This window comes from Merops nubicus, unplaced genomic scaffold (genome assembly GCF_000691845.1).
Source record: "Merops nubicus isolate BGI_N331 unplaced genomic scaffold, ASM69184v1 scaffold2520, whole genome shotgun sequence".
Taxonomy (NCBI): Eukaryota; Metazoa; Chordata; class Aves; order Coraciiformes; family Meropidae; genus Merops; species Merops nubicus.
Genome location: NW_008583346.1, coordinates 1 through 20,451, shown reverse-complemented (window position 1 = coordinate 20,451; position 20,451 = coordinate 1). Strand labels below are relative to the sequence as shown.

Genomic DNA, 20,451 nt, shown 5'->3' with positions numbered 1-20,451 from the left:
AAGTACGTCAAGAAGTGCCAGGACATGATCATGACCGAGGTGAGCAGCTCTCCCCCCTGACCCGTGGGGTGTGAGCATGGGGTGTTGCTCCCGGGAGGTCCACGGTTGGCTTCTTCCTTGAGGAAGAGTCTCCCAAGCTGTGCTGGAAGCATCTCGACGAGCTTGATGAAAGGTCCAAGGGCCAATAACCATTTTGCAGTCCCTCAAGCTGGTCGTGCTGCACGTGCCTTGTTTTCCCTGTCAATGCACGGCCCTTTCATTGAACTGGGGGTGCCACAGAGGTTCCTGACCCTCCTTCTCCAGAGCAGTGACCACTGACCCTTCCCTGCAGCTCACCAACGCCGGGGATGACGTGGTGGTTTTCTACAACGACAAGGCTTCGCTGGCCACCCTGCTGGAGATGATGACAGCAGCCAGGGATGGGGTGGAGGAGAACAGCCCGTTGATGTACCACATCTCACTGGTGGACCTGCTGGCTGCCTGCGCCGAGGGCAAGAACGTCTACACTGAGATCAAGTGCACGTCCCTGCTGCCCTTGGAGGACGTGGTGCGGGTGGTGACACACGAGGACTGCATCACGGAGGTAGGGGGTGCCCAGCCAGGAGGGTGCCAGTGGCTTTGCACCCACTGCCTTCTCCTAACAGTGTCCGTGCCCCCCCTGCCCTCCCGCCCCGGCAGGTGAAGATGGCCTATGTCAACTTTGTCAACCACTGCTACGTGGACACGGAGGTGGAGATGAAGGAGATCTACACCAGCAACCACATCTGGACCCTCTTTGAGAACTTCACCCTGGACATGGCCCAGGTGCGTGGGGAGGGATGGGTGGGAGGGATGGGGACAGGTCAGTGTCACAGAAGCTCCCTCGAAGCCTGGGGAGCCAAACATGGGACGTGGGCACCATAGGGACCTGTGTAGCTGCCGTGTTAGGGGCTGGGGAGCAGTCAGAGCTCTCTGGCATCGACCCAGGAGCTGTGTCACGAGCCACTTCCCTTAGCTCAGCAAGGTCCCAGCAGCTCTGCATGCCAGCAGCATCGGGCCAGGACACGTGCTGAGCTTTCCTGGTGCCAGCAGCATCCTCCCTTCTCCTCACAGATGTGCAAGAAGCGAGAGAAACGCTTGCCAGACCCTACCCTGGAGAAGTACGTGCTGACGGTGGTGCTGGACACCATCAACGCGTTCTTCAGCTCCCCCTTCTCGGAGAACAGCACCTCCCTGCAGGTCCTGAGGCACTGCTGCAGCCAGGGGAGGAAAGGGGCTCACTCAGCCCCTTCCTAAAAAGCTCTGGACCTACCTCGTGCTGATATCTACTGCTTGCTCCCTCCTGCAGACCCACCAGACCATTGTGGTGCAGCTTCTGCAGTCCACCACGAGGCTCCTGGAGTGTTCCTGGCTGCAGCAGCAGCACAAGAGCTCGGTGGAAACCTGCATCCGCACGCTGGCCATGGTCGGTAAGGAGCAGGGTGCTCTGGCCCCCACAGCCAGGAGGATGCAGCAGCCACCCTTGGGTGCTCCAGCAGGGAGGGAGAGCCAGTGTCCCCACAGTGTGTCTGGGCAGGACACCCCGAGAGGCAGCTGGCTGGGAGTTGGGAGGTTTGGTTCTGGGATGTGGGGTTTTTTTTGAGCTGTGGCTCCGGGCGTGACCAGGGCGGCGTGGGGAAAACTAAAGCCTGGGCTTGGCTGGGAGATCCCTGGTGTGTCCCTGCTGGTGAAGGGCCTGGAAACAAAGCCAGCGTTCATGGTGGTTCTCCCTCGCCAGGACTTTGCCCTCGGCCTGCTGCTGGTGGCTGCCTGACTCAGGACAAGGGTTGTTAGCACTGAGTCACTCCGTGGAAAGGATTGCTCGGTGGTTAGACACTGGGTGGGGATTTCCCTTTGTCATTGGAGACAGGGTGCTCAAAACAGCTCCATGCTGGGCTTTCCCAACCCAAAACTGGAGGAGGTGCCTCTTTCCATCCTGCATGGGGCTGGGGGGGTGCTGTGGGCAGCGTTGTGCTGCAGTGGGGAGGGATGGATGGAGGTACTCCACCCCTCACTGGCCTGGAGGAATTTATTCTTGTGTTTAACCCATATCTTCTCTGCTGCAAATGAAGAGCTGGGGGAGAGGTGCCCAGCCCAAGGCGGTGTGGTGGGACCCAGGCGATGGGGTGGGCTGGGTCCCACCCTGTCCCCAACCCTGGCTCCATCTCCTGCAGCTAAGAGCCGCTCCATCGCACTGCCCATGGACCTGGACGCCCATGTCAGCTCCCTGCTCAACAGCAGCTCCACCAACACGGTGCAGAGGAACACATCCAGCTACAAGACGGCCACACGGACCTTCCCCCGTGTCTCCACCACCCCCAACCAGTGGGACTACAAGAACATCATAGAGAAGCTGCAGGTATGGGGCAGGGAAGCGGTGGTGGCTTGGGTCAGCAGGCCATAGCAAGGAGGTGCTGGTGTTTCAGGGGTCCCGTGGCTCCTGGGCGTGCACTGCCCCTAAAGGTGTGTGCTGTGACCTGTAGGACATCATCGGTGCCCTGGAGGATCGCCTGAAGCCGCTGGTGGAGGCTGAGCTGTCTGTGCTGGTGGATGTCCTCCACAGGCCAGAGCTGCTCTTCATGGAGGGCACGGAGACGTTCCAGCGGTGCGAGAGCGGAGGGTTCCTCTCCAAGTGAGGATGCTTTGCAGTTGCTCCGGGGTTACTGGGAGTGCTGGGAAGGGCTGGAGACCTTCACCCTCTGTGGGTTGTGCCTCCTGATGTGTGCCCGGAGGGGTGGTGGGGATGGTTCCCTCAGGGACCCCCCTCCCTTGTCCCCCTCGGCTGTGTGACGGTGGCTCTGCCGTGCCAGGCTGGTGCAGCACACTAAGGACCTCATGGAGACAGAGGAGAAGCTGTGCATCAAGGTGCTGAAGACACTGCAGCAGATGCTGGTGAAGAGGAACAGATACGGCGAGAGGGTGAGCGTTGTGGTCCCCTGGCACGTCCCCAGCCTTGCTCCCCATCTGTGCAGCCCCTGCCACCCTGGCTGGCAGTGCCCTCAGCCCCGGGTCTCAGCCCTGTCCTGCCCTAGCTCTGGCCCTGGGACACTCGTGACGTTTGTTTGTCTTGGCAGGGCAACCTGCTGCGGAAAATGCTCCTGAACAATTACCTGCAGAACAAGAAGTCCAGCTCCAAAGGGGAAATCGTGGATGCTGCTGGGGGAGGTGAGTGTCTCCTGCACCTTCCCTGTCTCTCTGTGCTGCTCACACTCACCTTAAACTCCCAGCTCCCGAGCTCAGATGGGATCAGGTCTGTAGCTGGTTGCTGTGGCCTCACCTCCGTGGGAGTAAAGGGTTTGTGGAGGTGAAGGGTGGGTCGGAGGTGCCCTGGCAGTGATTTAGCTGTGCTCTCCTACACTACCACAGCATCACATCTTCCACGTCCTCTCACCCAGGCCAAGACCAGGACTGGTCAGCTATCGCTGCGGTCCAGTGCCGGCTGGACCGAGAAGGAGCCACCAAGCTGGTGGCTGACCTCATTATGAACACCAAGAACGAGAAGATCTTCCAGGAGAGCATCCTGCTCGCCATCCGGCTGCTGGACGGGGGCAACACCGAGATCCAGGTGCTGGGCACCAGTCCCAGGGGAACTGGGCAGCCACGGGTCGATGGGATGGTCCCAGCACTTGGAAGACGTGGGTGCAGGGCAGTTCTCTGTCAGGAGTTGGCCCCTGGGCAGCAGGACTCACCCAAATATGACTAAATACAGTTGCCTGGGTTTGCTGCCTGCCCAGAGGAAGAACTGTGCAGAAGTCTGTCTGGGTTTGGGTTTCCCAGCTCTGTGGCTGGGTGATCCTTGTGGTCCCTTCCAACCCTGACAGATTCTGATCTGTTTTAGCAGAGGACTTTAGAGCCCTAATGGCTCAATGGTTGGACTTGATGGTCTTGAAGGTCCCTTCCAACCTAAAGGATTCTATGATTCTATGATTCTATGCTGTGGAAGGGGCAGGTCGTTGCAGGTCGTTTCTGGAGTAATGCTGATGCCCTCTGCCGGGTGTTGCTAAAATGGCTCTGGGCAGCAGCTCCTGGGTGGTGTAACTCGTGGGTTAGCCTGAATCCTCTATCCCAGGGGAGCTGCAAATGTGTACATGCAAAAACCAGTAGGGTTCCAAGCCTGGAGCTGCTGGAGTCGCTGCTTGCTCTGGCCCTGGACCCTGCTTAGGGTCAAGGAGGTCCCAGTGGCAGGGGATGATCCACTCCTGTGAGTTCAAGAGGACTGGGATATCCAAGGAGGTTGTGTGGAGATAAACCTGCTCCCCAGGTTATTTTGGAGGAGGGCTTCAGTGCTGGAGGCTACCAAATCAGAGAGGCAGGCAGGGACAGAGTGGAGCCCGTGGTGGAGACCTGAACGACTGTCCTCCCTCCTCCCAGAAATCCTTTTACAACCTCATGACGAGCGACAAGAAGTCCGAGAAGTTCTTCAAGGTTCTACACGACCGGATGAAGAAGGCTCAGCAGGAGACCAAGTCTACGGTGTCTGTGAACATGAGTGACATTGGGAACAAGCCCCGTGAGGACAAAGATGAGCCTGACCCTGGCACCAAAGGTATGGATGGGGCCCCCTTGGTAGAGCCAACGTTTGTCTCGTTGGCTCACCCGATGCTAACGAGGTTGGGTTGCCCTCTAGGACGAGGAGACACCTTCCTGATGCCCGGCACCCCCACCCGATTCCCCGTGGCCATGGGCTTTCGGAAGGGCCACGACACGGGGGAGCAGGGGCAGAACAACGAGATGGGGGTGACGGTGCTGATCATGGAGCACATCCTGCGCTTCCTGCAGCTGCTCTGCGAGAACCACAACCGGGACCTGCAGGTGGGACACGGGGGCTGCCAGGGCCTGGGGCTCAGCACCGAGCCCACGGGGCTGGGCTGTGGAAAGGTTGGGCTCTGCCCCAGTTCAGGGCAAAAAGCCACTGCAGCAGCCACTCCGTGCCTCAGTTTCCCCACCTACACCTCCCCCCCCCATTCCATATGGGTAACTTTTGGTGTTGTGGAAGGAGCTGGTGGTGGCCTGGCTGTGGCTGTGGGACTGAGTGCTGCTCTGGGAGGTCACAGGGGTGGCCCCAGCCCAGTTCTCCCTCGAGCTGCAGCTGGAGGGGGTGTCGGGAGGGGGGCAGGACTGTGCACCCCATCAGGGTGATGCTCAGCCCTGTGACTGGAGGCTTTGCTTGGCAGAACTTCCTCCGGTGCCAGAACAACAAGACCAACTACAACCTGGTGTGTGAGACGCTGCAGTTCCTCGACATCATGTGTGGCAGCACCACGGGGGGCCTGGGGCTCCTGGGGCTCTACATCAACGAGTACAACGTGGCCCTCATCACCCAGACCCTGGAGACCCTCACCGAGTACTGCCAAGGGCCCTGCCACGAGAACCAGGTCCGTGGGTATCCCTGCAGGTCGGGGGCATCCCCGGCGTTCCTGGGGCTCATCCCAGAGGAGGATCTGGGGGAGATGTGTGGGAAGGCAGCAGGAACAGGGCCAGCTTTTGGGTTCAGGGCCTGGGCAGCAGAGGATGCTGGGGTGCAGAGGGATGCTGCAGGGGTGAGGAGCTGCTGCTTGGCTAGATAACATGATGATGCCAAGGGTGGTTCAATGAACTAGTGGCACAAACTGTGCCTTCTCCAGGGGACTGGGGCTTTGGGGTCCTGGGGCAGGGTCAGTGCTGTAGGCAGGGCACTGTTTTGGTCCTGAGCTGTGTTGGGGGGTGAGGCTGGAGGGACTGGCAGCACCCCAGGGCTGACACATTGCATTGCTCCCCCAGAGCTGCATCGTGACTCACGAGTCCAACGGGATCGACATCATCACAGCCCTCATCCTCAACGACATCAGCCCCCTCTGCAAGTACAGGATGGACCTGGTCCTGCAGCTGAAGGTGGGCAGAGCCTCGGGCTGGGTGGTGGGCACGGCCATGGGGTGTGCTATGGGGCAAGGGGGCTGCTGCAGTGTCAGGTCCTCGAGTGTGGGAGCACATGGGCTTGGCTTGGTGGGACAGGGCTGGGGTTTCTCCACCGTGTGAGGCTCAGAGGGAGGCATGAGGGAGTTACAGCTGACTAGGGCATGGGGAGTTTCTGCCTGCTCTGGAGCCCTGGGGCACAGCTCTCCTCACCAAGGGCTTCTCCTCACCAGGACAATGCCTCCAAGCTCCTCTTGGCCCTCATGGAGAGCAGACACGACAGTGAAAACGCCGAGCGGATCCTCATCAGCCTCCGCCCGCAGGAGCTGGTGAGGGGCTGACGGGGGGGTTGGACTGGACCTTTGGAAGAACTTCCTCACTGAAAGGGTTGTCAGGTGTTGGAACGTGCTGCCCAGGGAGGTGGCTGAGTCCCCATACTTGGAGGTGTTTAAAAGATGTGGAGATGTGGTGCTTGAGAGTATGGCTTAGAGGAGGATTTGGCAGACTAGGGTGGATGGTTGGACTCCATGATCTTAAAGGTGTTTTCCAACCAAAGTGCTTCTTTGAGAGTGAAACACCCCCAGCCTCGCCCCAGTGAGCCCCCAGCACATTGTGGGACCTTTTCTGCCTGCGAGTCCTGATGCAATTTCTGATTTGCAACCCAATAACCATCTCGTCTGCCCTCCCACTGCTCACCACCCTCTGCAAGAGCACCCTTGGCTAACAGTTTGGCCAGAGGAGGAAAAGGAGATGGGGAGAAGCTCACTGATCTGCTGCCTTCCAGGTCGATGTGATTAAGAAGGCCTATCTGCAGGAGGAGGAGTGTGAAAACGCCGAGGTGTCCCCCAGGGAAGTTGGACACAACATTTATATCCTGGCACTGCAGGTACTGAGCTGTGAGAGCTGGGTCCCCACCAGGCTGGGCTCCCACTCAGTGCTGTGCACATTTTTCTCTGTGTTTAATTCCATTTCCTCCAGCCAGGCTCCTCCCTGGGGAGGCATGGCTGGGAAATGTGCTTTTGGCTGCTGTGAAATGCCAGCCCCTGGGCTTGCTGGGCACCCTGCTCACCCAGCTGTCCCTCTTCCAGCTGTCCCGACACAACAAGTCTCTGCAACAGCTCCTGAAGCCTGTGAAACGAATCCAGGAGGAAGAAGAGGAGGGGATCTCATCCATGGTATGGCTGGGTCCTGGGAATGGAGACAGAGCCCCACACAACCCACCCCAGCCCTGCCTGGAGACTGCAAAGAGCCGCTTCTCCCACCCGTGCACTCCATGACTGGGTTTGGTTTTGATGGGTTTTGATGTTCCTGAAGGGAACTAAAGAAAGAAAGAGCTGTTGATGCCCTTGCAGCCCAAACTCCAAGCCCAAAGGCATGTGCACCTTTGATAACCAGGCCATAGAGAGCTGTATTTGGGGGGCTCCCCAGGGAAGGCTCAGCCACAGGGTGATGTCCAGCTCACCTCAGGGACAGGCTGGTGGATCTGATGGGGTCCTTCTGGTACCCACTTTCTCCCTTTCCCTTCAGAGAAGGAAGAGCTGAGTCCTTTGCTGTCGTTTCTTGCCCATGTACCTTAGCTCCTGAACAAGATTCAGCAGTAATATGATTTCCCTGGGGCTTTTATGGGCATTGATTTGCAATTTGTGGATTAACAGCGTTTGGATGTAATTATTGCAGGGAATCGAATGTCTGTCACCTCAGGGAGGGCTCGTAGCCCTTCAGGAAGCTTTAATTCATTTGCTTTTCCCTGAAACCTCATCAGCTTGGGTAGATTTTGAGGAGTGCTGTTGTCAGTGCAGGTAGACCTGACTCCCCCGGGTGAGGCCACACTCATCCTCTCTCCCTCTCCCCACATCCCAGCTCAGCCTGAACAACAAGCAGCTGACGCAGATGCTGAAGTCCACGGCCCCGGTCCAGGAGGAAGAGGAGGACCCACTGGCTTATTATGAGAAACACACATCCCAAATTGAGGCAAGAGCTGCTGGGCTGCCCGTAGGCACACGGGTGGTGAATCCCACGCGTGCTCCAGCTGCCCCGTGCCCGGTTATTTTGCACTAGGAGCCTTCCCATCCCCATGCCAGCAAGAAGCAGATGGGTTTTTGCTTTGCAGAGAGCTGGAGGTGTTAGCAGAGCCTGTGAGGAGCTGAGGGAATGAGCTGCCCCCCCAGATCCTTCCTTTTTCTCCCAGCAGCAGCGGGGATCCAGCTGTTTTGGGCAGCTCCCTCCGTGCTTGCAGCCAGGGTTGCCTTTGCTGGGTCCGTTTGTAGCATTCCAGATGAGTGGTCGGCAATATTTGGATCCCAGAGGGGTGGGAGGGAGGAGGGGAAGGCCCAGCAGGGTCTAGGGAAGAGGAAACCCAAGCCTGGCAGGGGCAGGAGCTGAGGACAACCCTCCCCTTGGCCCTGCCTCCTGCAGATCGTGCGCCTGGACCGAAGCATGGAGCAGATCATCTTCCCCGTGCCTGGCATCTGTGAGTTCCTCACCAAGGAGACCAAGTACAGGCTCTTCACCACCACGGAGCAGGACGAGCAGGGCAGCAAAGTCAGTGACTTCTTCGACCAGTCGTCCTTCCTCCACAACGAGATGGAATGGCAGAAGAAGCTGCGCAGTAAGAGCAAACCAGACCTTCCCTCCTGGGCTCCCCCCGGCCAGCACGGCACTTGGAATGGCCCCAGTTGTGAAACTGGGAGGCAGCCCTGCTTGGAAAGGGGCTGTGAACCCTGGCAGCAGCCTGGCAGTCACAGCTCTGAGCATCTCGTGCCTCTGTAGAGCACAGCACCAACACCCTTGGCAGTGGGGGTTAATCCAGAGCTCATGGTTTTCCTCCATGCCTGTTAGTGCAGATCCCTGGGAGTCTGAACTCCAGCTTATGGCACATTCCCTGGGATCACACCTGCAGCTGTTTTCCCCTGGAAGGCCCCTCTCCTCATTCACTTTCAGAAGCCAGGATTTAGCAGCTACATATGGGAAATAACACTTGTTTCTCTGCACCCTGCAGACCTGCTTAGGTGCTTTCAGGGCTGCATCAGGACAGAAATCCTGGCTTAAAATAACAGGAGCTCAGTAAAGAGTCACACTCTAAATACTGTGATGCAGCTAAGGAGCAGTGTAGCAGCTCAGAAAACACTTCCAAAGCCAGGCTCAGCAGGAAACAAGTTTCCAGTATGGGTGGGGAATTGCTGGCTGGGTCTCCTCTGGGACCGAGCACCAGTGCTGAAAACACAGAGATGGTTGTTTTGGAGGGTGTGAGCAGTGAGGCTGCCCATGGGAGGTGGGAGATGGGGAGGAGGAGAACAGAGCTGGTCTGATTCCAAGGTGCCAGAGCAGGTCGAAGGGCCCAGGAGCTGAGTGATGTGAGCAGGCACATTTTGAACTTGCCCTCCTGTTTCAGCAGATGAGGAGGGAGCTTTGATTAGTGCTTTGGAAGGAGTGGGAGGCGAGGGTCCCTCCGGAGCCCCTCAGATGCCTGGGAGGACAAAGCCTTCCCCCAGTGGCACCAGGGTGGCTGAGATTTGTGTGTCTGCCTCCTCTCCCTCCAGGCATGCCGCTGATGTACTGGTTCTCCCGCAGAATGACACTCTGGGGCAGCATTTCCTTCAACCTGGCTGTCTTCATAAACATAATCATTGCTTTCTTCTACCCCTACGTTGAAGCCACTTCCATGGGTAAGTGCCCCAGCATCTGCTGCTCCTCGAGGTGGAAGAAAAAAGGGACTTTTCATATGCAGGAAAAATGGTCCCCTTACCTGTACTCCCCCTGCCTCAGTCTCCTTTTGACTCTGAAAGCCCCAAGTGCTTTCTGCTGATCAAAAGAAGGGATCGAGTCAAGATTTCAGCTGCCAGTCCTCCCACTGCTCCCCTTTTAGGGAAAAGTCTCTTCTCCTGGGGCTGCACTTTCCCTAAAATGGGGGAAGCAATGGCAGCACACGTAGCTGCTGTCAGGCAAAGCCTCCAGCCCTTGCAGTGGGTGTGAGATCTCGGATGCAAGATGTTAGAAACCTGTAGCAGGAAGAACCATCTTGGTCAATCCCAGTCTTTGCAGTGGAGAATGATTTCTCCCTTTTTTTCCCTCTGATAACCAGCACTTTAGTCTGTCTGGACAGCAGCACGGTGTCCAACTGGCAGCCACACGTTTAATCTCCTTCCATTGAATTGCTGTGGGTCTTCTCCTCCCAGGAGTGCTGGATTCCCCCCTGATCTCGCTGCTCTTCTGGATTCTGATCTGCTTCTCCATCATGGCCTTGTTCACCAAGCGCTACGGCGTCAGGCCTCTGCTGGTGGCACTCATCCTGAGATCCATCTATTACCTGGGGATTGGACTCACCCTGAACATCCTCGGAGCTCTCAATGTAAGTTCTCCACGGGCTGGGAAAAAAAAAAACAGTGTAGCAGCCTTCACAAAGCACAGCAAACCCCATTTCCCCTTTCTGGTTGTTCTCCACGGGCTGGGAAAAAAAACCCAGTGTAGCAGCCTTCACAAAGCACAGCAAACCCCATTTCCTCCCCTCTCTGGTTGTTCCCCAGCTGACCAACAAGATTGTGTTTGTGGTGAGCTTCGTGGGCAACCGTGGGACCTTCATCCGAGGCTACAAGGCCATGATCATGGACGTGGAATTTCTCTACCACGTTGGCTACATCGTGACGAGCGTCCTGGGGCTCTTTGTGCATGAACTCTTCTACAGCATCCTGGTACAATAAAGGCAGATGTTCGGGGCATGGAGGTAGCCTGCTAGAAGCTAGAAGGGTCCTGTGACACCTTCCTGGGGCTGACTGATAGCAGCAGTGAGAACAATTCACTGTGCTCTAATCTTTCTGTAGGCTGATCTTTCTGCCTTCCGACAGTATCTATTACTGTCTCTCTCCTGGTCTTTTGCTATCTGGCTCTTTCTAATCTCTCCCGTGTACTTTATCTGGGTCAGCTGGGAGACAACGTGAGCTGGTGAGGGCAGAGCCAGGGTGCATGTGTCCTATTCTTGGCTCTCCTGCTGTGCCTAAGCCACTTCATTCTTCTCTGCTTCCCTCCAGTAAGCTGGGAAACTTAAATGCTTTATGTGAAAGTTAGTCAAGGTCTGGCGAGCGAGCCAAGATCTCAAGATAAAAGGGGAGGGAGGGAGGCCAAGCGTTATCAAGAGAAGCACCACGCAGCCTATCTCTGCTCCTGGGTCCTTTCAGCTGTTTGACCTGATCTACCGTGAGGAGACCTTGTTCAATGTCATCAAAAGCGTGACACGGAACGGGCGCTCCATCCTGCTGACGGCTCTCCTGGCCCTCATCCTTGTCTACCTCTTCTCCATCGTGGGCTTCCTGTTCCTGAAGGATGACTTCATCCTGGAGGTGGACCGGCTGCCAGACAGCAAAGCCAAAGGTTGTCCAGCCCCTGTGCTCGTTGGCTGTGGTGCTGGGGCTAGAGAGGGGCTGGGCAGAGCGTGGGTCCCCGTCTGCAGCATGAGACCCTGCTCCAAACCCACCCGTGTGTCTCTGTGTGTGCACCCTGGGGTGGTACCCTTGCCTCAGACTCCTGGTGCCACTGCTTTTGGGGTTGGCAGAGAAGTTGCCTGTGCTGCCGTAGGGACCTCATGCTGGAGGGTTTTGGGGCTGGAAGTGATTGCAGAGAAATGAAGTTTTAGAGCTGTAGAGGTCTTACTGAAACCTGAGGGCAAGATTCAAAACCTAGAAAAGGTTAGGAGAATGTGAAGGGACATTTTTTTTCCAAGAAGCATGAAAGCTACAAGAAGAGGCAGTTGAAAAGCACCCGGGACTGTGGTGAAGAGCTTCACTGAAGCAAGCTGGTGCTCTGACAAGGCTGCGGGCTCTTCTACTTGCAGATGACCCCTTGGGGATGCAAAGGAACATGGAGACCTTCATGGAGTCATGCAGCGGTGACAAAATCAGCTGCTCTGCTGTGCCCACTGCCTTGGAAGGTAAGTGAGCTCATTAGAAAGGTGAGCAGCAGAGTGAGTTGGCTGCCTGGTTAGTCAGGGAGCTCAGAAAAAACCCTGGATGGAACCAACCAACCAACTTTCTGGCACTTATTAAGAGGCCTGCAAATTTTGCACTGACCCTGGCATAAAAAGTGTTGAAGTAGATTCAGTTTAGTCATAAAGAAAGCAGGAGCTTCGGGAGTGCTCAGCCAAACACCTCCACAGCAAGAAGCAAGCTGGAGGAGCTGCTGGGTGGAAGCTCCACAAGGAACACCAGCTCCCAGGAGACTGGCCACCCTAGCAAGAGTCATTCTAGCAGCTCTGGGTTTTTGGAGTGGTCTGGTGCTTAAGCCCTGTCTATGCTCTGGGTTTTTGCTTTTCTTTCCCCCTGTGGTGCTCCAGACCCAGAGGCTGACCAGCGGGAACGTGCCTGTGACACGCTGCTCATGTGCATCGTCACCGTCCTGAACCACGGCCTGAGGAACGGAGGGGGCGTGGGGGACATCCTGAGGAAGCCTTCCAAGGATGTGAGTTTGGGCAGCACGTGGGACTCCTTTTTTTCTGCCCAGTCCTGCAGCATTTACTGCTGTGCAGCTGCCCTCCCTCCCTGGGAACTGGGAGACTTCCAGCTCTGACCCCCGCTGCCCTCTTGTCCTTTCCTCCTCTCTTCCCCTACCACGCCCCTGTTGCTCCTCCTCACCTGGTGCCCTCAGCCCATGGCCATGTTATGAGGTAGCACGTTTGGAGGGGTTGGAGGAGAGCTGTGCAGGACACACATTTGACCCTTCCATCCTTTACAGGAGTCCTTGTTTCCTGCTCGGGTTGTCTACGACCTCCTCTTCTTCTTTATTGTCATTATTATCGTCCTCAACCTCATCTTTGGGGTCATTATTGACACCTTTGCTGATCTGAGGAGTGAGAAGCAGAAGAAGGAAGAGATACTGAAGACCACCTGCTTCATATGTGGTGAGTGTTGGGGACTTCTGGGAATGGGAATTGCCCTGAAGCTCTTCCTCTCCTCTGGGGCTGAGGGAAGGAAAAACATTTCAGCTGGTTTCTGGTTTTCGTTTGGTTCACTGCAAAACTTAAATGTGTTCACTAGTGGGTCACTGCAGTGTGAGGAGGCTTAAACAAGGACACAAGCTGAGAGGGGAAATCATCTGCAGTGTTCCTGGCATAATAATGAGGTGTTAAACTAAAACCACATCGTGGAGTTCTCTCACTCCTGAGACCATCACGTAGCCAGTGGTGAAAACGAAAGTACCACATTACTAAGGAAATAAAATACAGAAACTATCCTGGAATGCTTTTGGTCATCTGAAGGCATCCAAAAGAAAAAACCAAACCAAACCCAAACCAAGGGAGGGGAAAATCCCAGCAAGTCCAGCTGCTTTTTTCTTAAAACATCCCCTGGGTGCATTTCACACTTTTAGCTACACAGGCAGGGAGCAGTGGGAGCAGAGAAGCAGGGCTTTAAATAGCAGCCTCCTGAATACACAGCTGGGTTATTTTCCCCAGTTGTGATGCTTGTTGTGTGCTCAACACCAACTAATTATTAAAAGCACTTCTAGAAGAATCACACCTTGGAGAGGATGCAATTATCTGTCCTTCCTTTCACATTTGGTCGCTTGCTCACTTCTTACCTTCTCTCCACACCTCCTGATGGCCGTTCCCAGGACTTGAAAGGGACAAGTTTGACAACAAGACAGTGTCCTTCGAGGAGCACATTAAATATGAGCACAACATGTGGAACTACCTGTACTTCATCGTGCTGGTGCGAGTGAAGAACAAGACGGACTACACGGGGCCGGAGAGTTACGTGGCACAGATGATAAAGGTACTTGTCCTCTCAGAGCAGCAGTTTCACTGTCACAACCTGCCTCCCGTGGGGAAATATTTGGGCACGAGGGCTTGCCAAAGGAAAGCAGCTTCGAGAAGGAGCTTTTGGAAAATATTTCATAAGGTTGTTGTGCCTTAGTTGGTTGTTTCCACTTTGGAATCTCAGCCAACGCCACATTGTCTATTTGATGTTTTGTGCTGTGTGTTTAAGGATTGAAGCAAGCAGCACAGAGGGTGATTCAAGGTGATTTCAAGGCAAGAAGAGAGGGAAAGGAAATTTAGAAAAGGAAAACTTCAGAACTGGAGCCCAGGAGGCTCTAAGGAAAAAAATAAATATATAAATGGACCATTTGTGGTAAATTGGCAAAGATACAGACAAGAGGAGCTTTTAAGAATTTCTTTGATCCCTGAGCACAGGCAGGCTTCTGGTTAAATCCTTCCAGGTCTCTCCCCTCCTTCTCCTCTCCCCCTCTCCAACTCCCACTCTCCATGGTCCCCTTTCCAGAACAAGAACCTGGACTGGTTCCCCCGGATGCGAGCCAGGTCTCTGGTCAGCAATGAAGGGGAAGGGGAGCAGAACGAGATCCGAAATCTTCAAGACAAACTCAACACTACGATGAAGCTGGTGTCCCATCTCACCTCCCAGCTCAACGAGCTGAAGGAACAGGTACTAAACACTTTAAAAACAGTTGAGGAGCTGTAGGTACCTGCTGTCCTTACCAAAATAGACACTGAGTGCAAGGGACAGGAGGCAGAACCAGCCCAGGCTGGTACAACTTCAGATACAAAGCAAAGAGCGCCTGCAGCTCTTTTGGGGGGAGTCAGGGACACCTGGGCCACATGCTTTTTGATATTCAACATCCTCATCAGCTAGAGTTGAACACACAGGGCTTCCTGGCAGAGGCTTAAAGCAGCTTTAGTCAGTCACACACTGGAGGAGGATGTCAGTGAGCAGAACGAGGGCCTGAGCTCCCACCTCACTTGTGTCCTTGTTTGAACTCTAGATGACAGAGCAACGGAAGCGCAGACAAAGGATGGGGTTTGTGGATGTCCAAAATACCATGAACCACTGAAGACACAGAAGCTGGGCTTCATCCACCTACGTATCAGCTCACGAGGCTGCTGATTCCTGGGTTCCAGGCGTGGACGGTGCTGTCTGAGGAGGATGGACCATGCAGGAGAGCTTCAGACACTCAACATTTTCCTTAGAGCGCTTGTAAGCAATTCAGGAACCAGGGACTGGCCAGGATTCCTCACGAGACCTGGACCCACACGTTACTCTAATGCCCTTGTAGGAAGATAAATTATACAGGACTTTTATTCCTCATTGCAATAACTCTTTATTTTGCAAATGTGGAGGGTTGTATCTTTATCTCCATGCGCTACACCCTGGCGGCCTCCCCCTCGGGTGTAGTGTCAGTAGCTGTAGGGCTGCAATATTTAACTTATTCCAAGAGTGGCACTAGTACACGTGGATCTTTGCAAGCCAGCCATCGTATTTGCTGTACCTGCTCCATGCTGATCCCTCTCCATTTAAAGAATTCTGTTCACCTCTGGGGTGCAGGAAAGAGGAGCTAAACTCGAGGAGATGGATTTGTTAATTTAACTCACCAGAGCAGGAGGAGCATCCAAGCTTGTGTGAGTCTTTTGCCTTCTGTGGTCCCAGGATATCTGGGCAGTAGTAGCTGGAGACTGCAGGTTTACAGGAGTTCACTGTGAAGGGGTGTCCTGTGTTTTAGTTTCATCTCTGGTTTAATGTTTTCCTTTTTTGTTTGTTTGTTTGTTACCGTCGTTACTTAAGAACTGAAGTGTAAATTGCCTTAACTAAATACAAAATCATGTTATAATAAAAACTTAAACGTGGTAAAGAATGCTCCCTTCCTGTGCACTCTGCTGTGTCATGGGACTGTTAGAAATGGGAGTACAGAACCCAAGGACCCGAAGCCAAGGCAGGGCTGTATTACCCAAGGTGCTCTCAGCTCCAGCTGTTGAACATTAAAATGCAGTACGATGCTCCAGGCAGAAGCTGAAGACTGCGACCATGACAAACTACCTTGAACACCAGCCTTGTTTTCTGAAGCTTTGGAATGGAGCCTGCTGCAAAGTTTTAAATTCTTTCACTGCTTGCCAGGAAAACGCTGTTCAAATCCATAAAAAGGAGCAGCTGTTGGTGGTGCCTGGGCCAGGCAGGCTCCTGGCATAGCTGTGCTCTAGACACTCATCCTCCCCTCACCAAGCAGGGCTGTAACCACCCCAACCACAGCCCTCTGCCTCCCAAGAATACACACCGAGGCAAGCATTAAAGCTTTAAAAAGGAATACAAATAGGCCTCATCCCACTCGAGATTGGTTTATGGCCCTATACAGCATGTCATTAAAACCTATCTCTATCCCTCAGCCATGCAGTAACCCATTTGGAACCTCCTCTTCACACTGGGGGACTCTGCATGGGGCTGGCTCGACAGCCACACGCCGCTGCAGCGCTGACTGACACCTCAATTAAACCCCTGCACCGCTCCGCTGTCGCCACGGCAGAGAGCCACCCTCAGCCCTCTCCTGAGCCTTCTCAAAAGGAAAATAAAGGTGATGATTAAAGTTATCCCTCCCTCAACTGCAGTGCTAACACGCAGGAACAAGCACAGCTATGTTTTCACATCCATCATCCCTCTTGTTCTCTTCACAAGCAAATTCACAGCTAACACAGTCGCACCGACTCGCTCTGCACATCTCCTGGTTGTTCCTTTTCTTGTAATACAAAGGGTCAGGTCGAACACCACAAAGCTCTTTCCTCCACACTACCTTGCTCCAATGTGGTTTCAGCACCAAGGTGTTAAGCTATGCCCTCGATTTCCAGGAAAAAAAGGGGGGCCACCAAACACGCAGGGTGTAAGGTGTGGGTCTGAACAAACATGCTGTTGCTAAGAGGAGCCGATGGTTTTATTCAGCATGGCAACATAGAGTGCTTTACAAATATATACAGTGGAGAACCTGGGAGTTAGCCTATCACTTGGAGTCCTCTTCAGCTTTCTTGGCAGAAAACCTCTCTCGCAGTTTTTTCCATGTCCCTTTTTGCATGTCTTCCATCTGTTTCATAACGTCTGCAAAAGGCAAAGAGAGAGAGAGAGATGAGGGAAGAGGGGAAAAAAAAAAAGCAGAAAAGCAAAGGAATGAAAGCTCTCTTCTAACAGCTCTGCCTTACATACATTTTCCTTTCTTGACTTTTCATCTTAATGAATTTCTATTTCAGGACCCAAGGCAAATTTGTTTTCCCTCCAATCAGTCGTGCAGGGAGTCCCTTATCACTAACAACTAATATTCAGTTTCCACACGCTGCAATCAAAGTTAGGAACTGGAGCAGAACAAAACTGCACCAGCTTCCTACACTGCACATAACAAATGATCTGGCTGAGAGTATTTCTGCATCCTGGTACCCTGCTTTCTCTCAAAGCCCAACACAAAGCAAGAAATACTGAGGGGAATTTGAACACTGGCAAACAGAAGCTGAGCTACATTTTGGAATGATGTAGCAAATGTGCATTTCTCCCACACAGCTCCTGCTCTCTGATCTAAAAGAGCCCTTCCAAACCCTCTGCTGTTCCTGCCCAGTGCACACTACAGTCAACTTTTTGCCCTGATAAATTACTGAAGATCTCCTCAATTATTCCTGGCCTTACTCCTCATCAAACACCCCCATACACCTGCAGGGCAGCCCCATCCTGTCCTTTGGTCACAGGTTATTCAGCAGAAGTGATGCAGTGAACACCACACAGATCAGATGTATGTCACCTCCTGCCCTGACTTACTCTCAGGTCAAGCACAGTACTGGTACCTGTTGCCAGTATCATCCTGCAGTCTTCTACTGTCACTCCAGTGAAGCTGGTGTCTCTCAGGCGTGGGTACTTCACAAGCAGATGAGAAATGGAGAGAGAAAAAGATGTTAATTGTAGTGCATTAAAAAAAGGTCAAAATGTCACCCTAGGGTAGAGTCCAAGCTCCTTTTCAGTCAAGCTCCAAGAATTCCATTCATCCACACCAAGAACTCTCATCTGCATTGTTCACACACATCAGAGGCCAAGATGTCCACAGCTTTCCTGGAGAGACCACAGGCCCCAGGCAGTGCTGCAGCCACCCCAGCTCCCCTTTGGCTGCTGGACTCTCCCAGAGCCCTGCTGGGAGGAGGCAGCGACTGCAGGAGGTGACAACTCACCCCCTAAAGAAGGATGATGCCTAATGCCAAAGCTCACCTTGTTTTTGTAGTAGTTGGTGTGGATTCTAACTAAGCTCTCGTACATTTGGTCACAGGTCTCAGGGTCAGCAATCTGGAAAAGGATAAAGCATCACACAACTCTTTAGTTTCAAGCTCTGTAGCAAAACCCACCTCGTTTCAGGGCTTGTGAGGGCAGTGAAGGAGCAGCTTAGGTGAGTTCTCAGTGCCAGGCAGAATGCTGGTGACCCCTACGAGGCTGCTCCAGAATGCAGATCATTTCCTTTCCCCTCCAGCTTGGCCTACAAGGGTAACAGGGCATGTGATTGCCAGGAAGGTCTGACAGATCAGCTGTGAGGACACACAGAATACTGCTGGACAGCTTTCTTCTTGTGTTTAGTGGCCAGCACTAATCTGTGAGATTTCCTACTCAAAGCCCAGATTCACCATCGGCCTCATTCTAACACATCAAACAGGATAGAACACTAGGAGAGAAGTTAGAAAATCCCAGTGCAGGCTAAAAATAATTCACTATTGATTAGGGAAAAGACCCTGAACAGCTTGTGAAGGGTAAATGGATTTCTATTTCGGTCTAGTAAGCTGGAAAGATCCTGCTCATCCCAAAACCTCTGCTCGGTGCCTGGGACTGGCACATCTGCCTTGCAGGGCTGGCTGTTGAACAGGGTGGATGGCACATCACCTTGGTTTGGTGCTTTACAGGGGGGGCCAGCTCACCCAGAGCTCTGCCCTGCTGCTCAGTGACATCAGAAGGGAATGACTCAAGTGGGTACGTGAGTGAGAATATCAACAGAAGCCTGTCAGGATCAGAGGAGAGGGCTCATCTGTCCTTGGGACGTTGCCACAGGTTCAGCATGAGGCAGGCAATGCCTCCTCTGTGCAAAACCAGCACCCTAGGGGAAGGGTCTTCTTCTTCAGCAGGGGAGGGGGTCCCAGGACAGACAGACTGCCAAGAGGAAGCACTGCCAGGCTGCAGGTGATCTTCAGCTCAACACACCTCACAGTCACATTGCCAGTGACCCTGCTAATGTTTTAGTCATGACAGCAGGAAGAGCTATTAAACGGGCAGCAGAAACAATATTTCCCTACCCCCCCTGCCCTGTAAAAGGAGCAAATCTTATTCTGTGTGAATAAAACAGACATTAGGCTGATAAAGTGTCCTTTAGGGTTCTAGTCCTCCCCTCAGACATTCCTCCTGCTGCCTCCTGTGTGTTTCCCTTCTCCAGAGGAAGCTTTTCTCCATACAAATTGCCACCAGCGCCGCAGGCATCAATTCAGATTTTCAAGATGAGTGGCAGCTCTGGGATCCTGCAGCCAACTGGTGCAGCACCTTCAGCTGTCCTGGGCACAGGAAAAAGCACTGAGGGCTCTCCAAAATGCCTGCTGCAGACTATTCTGGTGACCAATATACAATTAGGTGCCTGTAATGGTCCCTTGAAGGAGAAAATGCCTATCTGGAACAATGTTGTTATGCTAAGAAAGGGAGAATTTATATTCCAGCAACACCTCTGAGCCTGTAAAGTCTGCAGCCCAAGCGAAGCATGAGCTTCTCTAATTTATTTCAGCCTAAAATCCAACACAATTACAGCCGTGGCAGGAGAATGTGATATTACAGCCTCTGTTCCTAACAGTATCAGGCATTTCAACTCCACACTGCACTGGAACCTGTCATCACAGTCAGCAGAACACACTCATCAACTCAATTCCAGCCCAGCGCTTATAAATCCACCAGGTTTTGCACCCCACTTCCACACCCACAGGAACAGGGCTCCCCAAAGCACACAGTGTGAGAACTGGGCATGAACCACAGCTTGTCCTATGCAGGAACAGCCCATGTGACCAAGCAGGGCTCAGCTCTGCTGTGAGGACAGGCTGAGGGACTTGGATTGTTCAGCCTGGAGAAGACTCCAAGGGGACCTTAGAACTGCTTCCAATACCTGAAGGGAACCTACAGGGAGGCTGGAGAGGGACTTGTCACAAGAGTGTGCAGTGACAGGACAAGGGGAAATGGCTTTAAACTGAAGGAGAGTAAGTCAGACTAGATCTTAAGATCTTCAGTTTGAGGGTGGCAAGACCCTGGATTAGATTGCCCAGAAAGGTTGTGGATGCCCCTTCCTGGAGATGTTTTAAAGCCTTGAGCTACCTGGTCTAGTTGAGAGGCAGCTCATCTCAGGGACGTTTGATTAGATGATCTCCAGGGTCCCTTCCCACCTCAGCCACTCTATAGACTCAGAGCTGTTCTTCAAGGGTGAGAGGAGCCTTCACACTGGCTGTCCTGGAGGGCTCTGGGCTGGCCTCCAGGGTCCCTTCCCACCTCAGCCATTCCATTATTCTATGACTCAGAGCTGTGCTTCAGGGGTGAGAGGAGCCTTCACACACTGGCTGTCCCGGAGGGCTCTGGGCCAGCCCGAGAGAGGCTTGTTCTATAGAATCACAGAATGCTCTGGGCTGGAAGGGACCTCTCAAAGCCATCTAGTCCAAGTCCCCTACGATAAGCAGAGACATCCTCAGCTAGGTCAGGTTGATCAGGGCTGAATCAAGCCTGACCTTGAATGTCTCCA

At 53.7% G+C, this 20,451-nt stretch overlaps 2 protein-coding genes across 2 annotated transcripts; one reads left to right on the top strand and one right to left on the bottom strand.

Moving 5' to 3' along the window:
- Positions 1-3: 3 nt before the first annotated feature.
- On the top strand, positions 4-14,742 carry ITPR3 (inositol 1,4,5-trisphosphate receptor, type 3; the record flags this gene model as incomplete). Its single annotated transcript, XM_008940257.1, has 29 exons — positions 4-39; positions 332-583; positions 679-804; positions 1,093-1,218; positions 1,328-1,448; positions 2,193-2,377; positions 2,502-2,650; positions 2,829-2,937; positions 3,093-3,183; positions 3,414-3,583; positions 4,390-4,564; positions 4,646-4,830; positions 5,193-5,393; positions 5,779-5,889; positions 6,144-6,239; positions 6,695-6,796; positions 6,999-7,085; positions 7,771-7,881; positions 8,326-8,518; positions 9,450-9,575; positions 10,086-10,258; positions 10,434-10,598; positions 11,082-11,274; positions 11,735-11,830; positions 12,233-12,357; positions 12,631-12,796; positions 13,507-13,667; positions 14,175-14,336; positions 14,674-14,742. Coding segments are annotated over 29 exons (4,062 nt in total), but the record flags the coding sequence as incomplete, so codon positions are not given.
- Positions 14,743-16,671: 1,929 nt separating this feature from the next.
- LOC103772897 (ubiquinol-cytochrome-c reductase complex assembly factor 2) lies at positions 16,672-17,987 on the bottom strand (the record flags this gene model as incomplete). Its single annotated transcript, XM_008940246.1, has 3 exons — positions 16,672-16,766; positions 17,498-17,567; positions 17,913-17,987. Coding segments are annotated over 3 exons (240 nt in total), but the record flags the coding sequence as incomplete, so codon positions are not given.
- Between the last annotated feature and the right edge of the window lie 2,464 nt (positions 17,988-20,451).